This window comes from Bison bison, unplaced genomic scaffold (assembly GCF_000754665.1).
Source record: "Bison bison bison isolate TAMUID 2011002044 unplaced genomic scaffold, Bison_UMD1.0 scf7180017864456, whole genome shotgun sequence".
NCBI lineage: Eukaryota > Metazoa > Chordata > Mammalia > Artiodactyla > Bovidae > Bison > Bison bison.
This window is the reverse complement of record NW_011495018.1, coordinates 7,174,188-7,182,955: the sequence shown is the minus strand read 5'-3', so window position 1 is coordinate 7,182,955 and position 8,768 is coordinate 7,174,188. Positions and strand designations below refer to the sequence as shown.

The following is an 8,768-nucleotide window of genomic DNA, read 5'->3' as shown; positions in this document are numbered from 1 at the left end:
CAACGGAGATTAAACGCAGGACAGGCCCCTGCACTGTTTCAGGGAAGGGGGCTGGGCCTGGTGGCCTTCAGTGACATATGACGATGTGAGCTCACTGCTACTGCTCACAGATGAAGCTCGTGGTAATTCGTTATATTTTGGAACTAACCATTCCTTTTGTTTTCCAAGGCAGGGGAAAAAAAAAAGCCACCCTTCTCCCTCCCCAGCAGGAATTATCCAAGAGTTCTACTATGCCTAACTTTCAAAGGAGGCATTGTTAATCTTCTCGCCATAAATAGGCAATTAACACCCACTCCCGAGTCCAGGCAAAACCCAGTTCCTGCGAGCTCGGGGACACAGCGCAGGACTGGCCCTCTTGCATGGCATTCGCTTTCTGAAGTTCTCGACGGGGGCCTGAGGCTGCAAGAAGAGGGCAGGAACTCAGGACCGCTGATTCCACAAAAATTTTAGAGGGAGTCTAGGTCAATGCCATGTTTGAGGACAATCGAGGACTGTTACCGAAGGGCCTAACTTCATCCGACCCGAGTCCGCACGTAAGCCAGCAGCCTGTACAGGATGAAGCCACGGGCAGGCGGCAGGCACGTCAGCTCGTAATTAATCATGTCCGTCTCAGGGACATGGCTCCCTGCTTCCTGGTCTCTGGCCCTCCTGGGGGCTGACCCACTGGCTCACCGAGGGCGTGGAGCGCCTTCCCGGGGGGCGTGACCCCGACATCCTCGATGAGGAGCCAGGAATAGGACGGGAACGCTGGAATGCTTCCGGGTTTCTGTCAAGCAGCCCCTTCCCCTGCATCCTTCCAGGCTGCGTGGGGCTCCCTGGGCTGTTAGTAGGTTCTCATTTTCCAGAGATGCCGCCCCAGCCAATGTAAACAGACCCAATGTGGCACCTCTGAGATGCGACCCAGCAGGACGAGCCTGCAGGGGTGCGGGCATGACCTCCTGTGGCCCCGAGTCGCCCAGCTGAGTCCAGGAGAGAAGACCCAGATTCAAGTGGACAAGACCAGGGACCCTTCAGCAAAGGAGATGGAGGCTGGAGGCAGGGGTGAGGGGAAAGGTAGGAACCGAGCTCCCGGGGACGGCAGAGGGAGCCTGATGCATAAAAGGTCGGGGGCAGGATAGCTCCAAGGTCACGTGTGGAAACAAAGCAAATCACAGGGATCAGCTACCCGTCACTGCTACTGAGGGAAGATCACGGAGAGATACAGGCAAAGCGAGGGCTCTATGCGGGATAACACGAGGGCCTTACCGCCAGCCAACTCTGAATGCAGCAACTTAAGGAACGTTATCGTTGGGGATTAAGGTGATGGATACTCGGCCCCGAGTGAGGTCTGTGACCACGGTGACTTGGACACTAATGCAAGATCGATCCCCTGGCTGGGCCTGCTGGCCGTACCTCTGGGAGGTTTGCACCCCTTACAAGGAGGCGTGTCTCCACGCTGGTCCACACTGGCATGCCTGTCAACAGCCGGCCCACCCCTAAGTCCACGCTGCTCCCTGCCACCAGGAGCTTGGGGACGGGGGGCTGTTACTCCCCTGCTTAAAACTCTCTAAGGCTCCCCTCACAGCACTCAGAGTAAAAGACAAGCATCTTCAGATCACCTACCAAGAAGGCCCCCCTAGGCTCCGGTCCCCTGCCCACCTGGCCCTGCTCCGGGCACTCTGGGCTCCTCCCCGCCCCTTCCTAACTCCAACCTTTGCACACGCACTTCTGCTAGTAGCCCCCGTGAGCACACCGACAGGGCCGTCTCACGGCTTATGGCCCTGCTCACACGATTCCCAGGCGCTGAGAGAACATGCTAGAAGCCGGGCCCCTTTAAACACCCCCCGAGACAGCCCAGCACGTGCAGTAACCTGGACAGGGCGCTGACACCATGCCGCGCCGGGCTCCTGGTCGTTCACTTGCTGCCCGACACAGGGCTTGGGCCACAGAGCAGGGACCGCCGTGCGTAGGAAGTTCCCTGGGAAATGCCCGGCACCACGTGTGAGACGTTTTCCGGATGTTTCTCACCAAGCGGGATGGGGAGATGTCCTCGGATGTGCTTTCCACCTGCCCACAGGCTCTAGCCTCCTGAGGGCGGGGCGGCCACCTCCGCACCTGGCACCGGAGCGGGGACCCGGCGAGGCGAGGGCACCCAGAGCTCATCTGGCTCATCTGGGCCCCTGGCTTATGCAGCGGGCCGCCCCCCAACTCCTGCGAACCCCCTAGAGCTTTGTCGCCTCAAACACCCTTCGGCTCAGGGAGGCTCTTGATTAAAGCATGGAAAATCACCAAGTGGCATTAGAAGCTGCCTCCCTGGCATGTCCCCAGTTGAACTCCTTCTATTTTTCTTTTCCCCGGGAGATCAAAGCTATTGTGTCAACACTCGGCCCTGATCCGAGTGACCTTAAGCAGATTGCTTATGCAACCTGGTGGCTGTGCCTGGGGACACAGGAGGGATCCAGGGGGTTTCCTCAAATTCTGAGAATCCCTTTTGGGGTTTTTTGGAGAGAAAAGGACTGCGGTGTTTCAGAGAGGAAAGAGGACTAGAGAGAGCCGAAACTGGTTGCCCTGGCCTCTCCCTGTTCCAGGCCGCGGGGTCACAGCACCCCTGTGCCAGGGGTGGCGAGCCTCGCTCTCGTCTGGAGGCAGGCTGCGGGGAGCGGCTCCGCTGTTACAGCATCGTCCTGGCTGGACCCACACCACCAGAGTCCCATCCAAACCCATGGGAAACGGAACGGTCATTCCCATGCTTTCCAGACACCAAAACGGAGGCTTACAGAGGTGACCCGCCCAAGGGCACCAAGAGCTCAAACAAGGGACAGAATGGGGAGCCAAGCCCCCCCTGACCCCAGAGCTCCTAGCTTCATCTCCATGGCCTCTGCGTCCATGAGCGTGAGCCACCGGGGAAGGGCGCCTGGGGGCAGATTGCGCCACAGGAAGAGCCCCGAACCTGGCCTTCCCAGCCTCCTCCAGAGAGCCACGTGGCTTTCGGCAACTCACCAACTCTCTCCTGACTCTCAGCAAGGAGTGGACAAGGGCAGAGGTGGAGAATCAGCTAGCAGTGGCTGCAAAGACCGCTGCGGGGGAAGATTCTAGAGGGCCTGTAAGTTCAACCGGAGGGACAGCTTGCCTGGCCGGTGATGCCCGTCCTGGGCACAGCAGGAGCTGCCACCCTGGGCATCCGTCATTCTGACAGCCTGGGTCTCAAGGGACCTCTTCCTCTGTTCAGGCCCAGCCCATTCCCTCATCAGAAGCAACCATTGCTATGCATCCACAGTGGGTTTTGGCTTGGCTTTTTAAAAAAAATTTTGGCCATGCCACGCGGCTGGCAGGATCTTAGCTCCCTGACCAGGGATTGAACCTGGGCCATGGCAGAGAAAGCACCAAGTCCTAACCACCGACTGCCAGGGAGTTCCCAAGCCTTTCCTCTTATTTAGCGTTTATTTCATCTCAGTTGGAATCCCAGGGCTTCCCATGACTGTTCCTCTAAGATCTTCGCACCTGTCTGCATCCCGCATTGTAGAGGGCGACCCACCTCTGAATTCCTCTGCCTGCCGTCTGCAGGGTTCCCCAGGATGTCAGGAAGGGTGCTGAGGGTGCAACGTGGCAGGAAGCTGGAGCCGGGGAGGTGGCTGCCCCTGGCAGAGGGGGACAGAGGGCCATAAAGGCCTGGGCAACCCGGCCTGGGCCCAGGGACCCTGCCAAGAGAAAGCCCAGCTGGCCTGCAGCTGCCGGGCAGCCCGAGCAAGAAGGGAGTGCGGCAGGGGGGGTGAGGGCCACCCCGTGGGAAAGGAGGTCCCACCACACACAGAAGAGGGGCAGGGGGCCAGCCAGGAGCTGCCTTGCCCAGGGACCTTGCCAGCAGAGTGGCACGAGCTATAGACGAGCCTCTGAGATGACCCTTCGGGCAACTTCCCGCATCAAGCCCTCCCCCGTCAGAGCCCACGCGGCCCTGGCCAACCCGCCCTCCTGGACCCGTCTGCGGGCCCCGGCTCTCAGCATAGCTTCCAACTCAGGCTTCTTTCTTACCCCAAACTGCCCCCTGGCCAGCTTTCACAGGCCCCTCCAACATCTGCTAACACAACAGTTGCTGCCTGTTCAGAGGCCTGTGCTGGGAGGTGCGGGCCCACAGCATGTGGGCAGCTGCGATCAATCAAACCTCTGTTCCAACCCCCGGACCCCTCCTCGCAAGCGTCTCCCTTCTGTCGGAGGCACTGTGAGAAATACAACTTGTTGCTCTTTCAAGATGACCAGCTTGGACTTAAAAAACACGGCAGGGCCTGTGACACCCATCCAGGGCACAGCGTTCGGTGGGTCATCTTTAACTGTTGCTTTTAAATGCCAACCCCGCTCCCGGATTCTTGCCTGGAGAATCCCATGGACAGGGGAGCCTGGCACGCCATGGTCTGTGGGGTCGCAGAAAGTCAGACACGACTGAAGCGACTTACGCACGCTCGCATACCTGATCCAGGTCTGAGTGGCCGTGCGGAGCCCAGGGCTTGCTGGGGGGTCAACCAATGCTGGGCGGTCAGACCAAGTTTCAAAAAATGCAGGCACTAATAATCCTGTCAGTGAAAGTCCTGCTAATACACAACTCACATGTTCAGGCTGGGCCCTGCCTTCCTTGGCACACGCTGCCATTTTGCAAAAGGGAAGCTGAGGCTTCATATGAAACACCAGGCTGCAAGGGCCCGAGGAAAGCGGCTCGGGGAGGTCGAGGAAAGGGTCAGACCTGGCACGGCTGCCTCCGAGCCTCTCGCTCTGTGGACGGAGCGGCTGCAGTTGCAGTTCCAGGGAGAGAGGGCCTTTCGGGGCCAGGTCCTTGCGTCATCCGCCCCCCAGGGCCTCCTCCCCGCAGTCACCCTCCCCTACTCGGGACCAGCTCCCCCGCCCGAGAGCGGGGCATGCAGGTTTTAAGCAGCAGAGACACGTGGATATGTATGGCTGAGTCACCCTGCCGTGCGCAGGAGATGAGCACAACGCTGTTAATTGGTAACACTCCAATGCAAAATCAAAAGTTAAAAAAATTATATTCAGAATTTAAAAAAAAAAGAAGCAGTAAAGACAATTTGAAAGCAGTTGCTAACCACCCCCACCCACCCCCACCCCACCGCTGTGGGAGCCGAGCCACCGTTGCTGCCAGCTGGACCGCTGTGCCCGCACCCCGGCTGGGTGGGCAGGGGCGCCTGGCAGGCTCCCGCAGTCCCCTCCATCCTGGTTCCCCGGGTGACAGACGTGAGACAAGGGTGCTCGCGCCAACCAGCCTCCTCGGGCAGGTGGAGATTCGGATTCTGCCCCATCTCACGACCCCTGGCCCCCCGGGCAGAGCCCACTACAAGAGGAATGCAGCCGCAGGCCAGGCCTCCTTCCCGTTTCCAGAAGCCAAGGATAAGGCAAGAAGAGGAATTGACAAGGAGTGAGTGGCCAGGACTGAAAACAGAAGGAAAGAGATGGACGAATGAAGAGGGGAGTCTGCAGAAAATCACCCTCAGGGCCTGCTTCTGCCCCTGGAGATGCCCAGAGAGAGCCCTGGGCCCCCCACCATGACGACGGTCAGCATCCGTCAGCTCCCCGGCGGTGGGGGCGGGGGGCAGAGCACGGGGGATGTACATGTAAACGGAGTCACACACGCATGTCAACAGATAATCAGACACACACAGACCTTTATACGCAGACCTCCATACATAAGCTACACACATACATATACACACACAGACACATGGACACATCTACTCAACACACTTAAACATGTGCACACACGTGATTTCCTGTTCCTCCCAGCAGTCCTACGTTGATGGCGGGGGTCGGCACAGTATTTATCTGCTATACAGAGATGTGAAGCACTTTTTCCAGGGCCACCAGCCTTCTGCCCCACCTCTGAGGCTGTCTGATTTATCAGCGTCCCCCGTCCAGCCAAGAGAGGACCTAAAGGGGAATACCGTGCTCCAGAAGGGCCTGTTTCCAGGGGTACCCCGGCCCGAGATCACACCTACCCTCATGCCCCAGGCTTCCAGCTGAGAGCTTGCCCCTCGGAGTGGGGCCCACCCACGGCTCCCTGGCTCGCTGTGGGCATGAGGCAGCCCCGGACCTCAGAGCGTTTGGTCTCTCCGCCCGCCTGCCTCTCTCGGGGTCTCTCCCTGGTCCTTTTTCCACCGGCAGTCTGGAGAGGCTCCGGGGTGCCCCTGGGGGCTTACACACAGACCCTGGGGAAGGTCCCAGCCCCGGTCAGCGCCGCTGGGTTGGGGGAGGCCACGGCTTCTCAGAGCTGCCTGTCATCCCAGAGGTCCAACCTCTGGGGCCACCAGCCTTCTGCCCCATTCGCTTTGCACCTGCAGACCGAGTCTCTCAAGCACCTGGGCCCAGAGCCCACGCACATAGGGGCTCCTGGAGGACGGAGCTCACCTGGAACCCCTCCCACCAGGTAGACAAACGTACAAACCAAGCTCCAAAACCCACGAGAGGGTCTGAGGTCCAGCGGACGGACTACCAGCAGGACATGCGGAGTAGCGCTGACCCTTGGCACAGGACGCCCTCCCCGGTGGCTACTGATGCGGGAAGCCCATGTGGAGGACAGAGTCTGGGGGCAGGAAGTCCCGCGCCAGCGACACCGGCTCACAGGGTACCAGGCACAGGGGTCCAACATGCTCCAGACTGCATCCAAGGCTCTTCAGATGCACAGAGGTGGCCCTGGGCCTGGCGTTTTGAGGTTCCCAGAGGAGCAAGGCCCACTTTCCAGGGCCATGAATCATCCGGTGGGGGAGTCGAAGCAGGCGCCACCCGATGGGAAGAGGGCTGGCCGGGTCCAGAGGCTTGGTGGCGGGGGCGGCTCAGGCCCATCCATCTCCAGGCCTCTGGCTGCAGCCCTTAGGCCCACATGCCTCCCAGGGGCCCCTTCTCTGCTTTCCCTGGACTCTGCCCTCCCCAGGCCTTGGCTGGGGAAAGACAGGCGGACAGAGGGCAGCCTCCTCAGGATCTTGGAGGCCTGCCTGGAGCCGATGAAGCAATCTATACATCTGGGCACGGCCCCACCAAACAATGTATTTTTAAACGGTTTCTCCCCAAGTGAGGGCGGGAAATGTCTCCGACGATGCCCGTGGTGTTATTCCAACTTGTGGCCAGTAAAATATAATAACACATGTACATTGTTTTTATTACCTATCTAGCTTATTAGCTAATAAAATAAGCTCAGCATTAAAAATTTAACTGAAGCCGTTTTATCACACCCAGAACTCGTGGCTCTGGATTTTCTTCAGAAGATTTTCTTTGCCCAAATCTGTCACCTTTCCAGCATTTTTACCTATTTACATTTCTCCAGGAAGGAAAATTCCACTTGCCTGTCCAACCTGAATGAATGTGTTAGATCGCTGACCAGCTCAGATTCACCTGGAGCAGCGATGGGGAGGAAGGGAAAGCAGCGATGGGAGGGCTGGGGGCGGGGGTCCTGTGGGGTCCTCCCCTCGGGTCCTCCCCAGGCGACCCCCATGGGCACAGAGAAAGGCAGGCACCAGCCGTTGGTCCAGAGCCAGGGCCTGGGCTCTTGGACAAAGGTGGCCAGAAAGAGTGGACCTGGGGGCCAGGCGGGGGCTCTGGACCTGAGACACCTGCCTCTCTTCTTTTTTGGGGTGGGGACCTGTAGGTTGGGATGGAGGACTAAGGGAGAAAGGAAGAAATGCCATCAACAGAAGCTGTATTTTTCATTCTCAGCTGAAAGGAGGCCTGGAGAAAAGGCAGTGCTGGCCACTGAAGGAAGGCCATGAGGCCCGCCTGGAAAGGAGTGAACACGTCAAGCCTGCCTGTCTGGACGTGGCCACATGCTCCCGAGCAAGGCCAACCTCTCACCACCAAGCTGGTCTCCATTCCCTCAAGCCCAGCCACGACTGAAGCTCAGACAATAAGACTAGAAAAGACGGCCCTGCGCACCCAAGGGCCCCCCGGACCCAGAACCCACCGTACGCATCCGTCCTCGAGGGGCCAGCCCTGCTCCTGGGGATCTGACCCTCGGGACTCCCCATTGCAGGCAGCTCTCAGGCTTGGAGGCTGTTCTGATGATGGTGCATTAACTCCAAGTTCAGCTCACTCAAACCAACACCCGAGACCAAGCACGAGCGAGGGCGGCCAGGGCCCCAAGACAGAGGATGACGCGCGAGTGACAGGGCGCGTGGCCAGAGGCCACACCTCCAGGGGCAGCGAGGGTGAGTGCCGTTTCTTGCTGGACGCACGCTTTCGGCAGCTCACTCACAAGAGTGCGTGCCTCCCCCGCCCCCCAGCCCCTGTCGTCTCATCCTCTGAAACCGTCACTCACCGCCCTGACCTCGGGATCAGCATGATCTGAGTGACGCTGAACCCCACCTGTGCGAGTGGTTCCTACAGCAGCTGTGGGGACAGGGGCTCCTGGGGGAGGCCCCTGAGAAGGGCCAGGAGGGGACCCCCAGCGTCTGTGAGGCTGCGCCTGCCTCTTCCTGGCTCTCTGTTCCTGCACAGCCAGCACTGCTAGTGCCGGGAGAGAGCGTTTCTGTTTTGAAATGGCAATGGCTTTAAGGGTGGGGGGTGGGGGGCTTGATTTCATTTTTCACCGTATCAGATTTTAAGAACGAGGGAATGAACCAGCTTCCCGGGCCTCTTCGATGCGGGCACCCTGCCCTTGCCCGGGCTGGACCGGGATCCAGGGAGGCTCCGAGACACCCCTGGTGGCTTCTGCAGCGCCTCCTCAGGGAAGGGCACTCTTACCTGTGCCATCTTGGCAAGATCCAGGGAGGGCCTCTGCTCCTGTGCCTCCTCGGGGCGCCGCC

The 8,768-nt window shown here is 59.5% G+C and overlaps 1 protein-coding gene across 3 annotated transcripts in view; it reads right to left on the bottom strand.

Moving 5' to 3' along the window:
* Positions 1–8,762, bottom strand: part of FAM53B (family with sequence similarity 53, member B) — a 56,117-nt gene extending 47,355 nt beyond the window's left edge. Inside the window, exon 1 of one of the 3 annotated variants that reach the window (XM_010859171.1) lies at positions 8,707–8,762. In XM_010859171.1, the coding sequence (XP_010857473.1) occupies positions 8,707–8,715 (9 nt within the window). In that variant the 5' untranslated portion in view covers positions 8,716–8,762. The other 2 variants (XM_010859169.1, XM_010859170.1) reach the window with 2 other exon arrangements.
* Between the last annotated feature and the right edge of the window lie 6 nt (positions 8,763–8,768).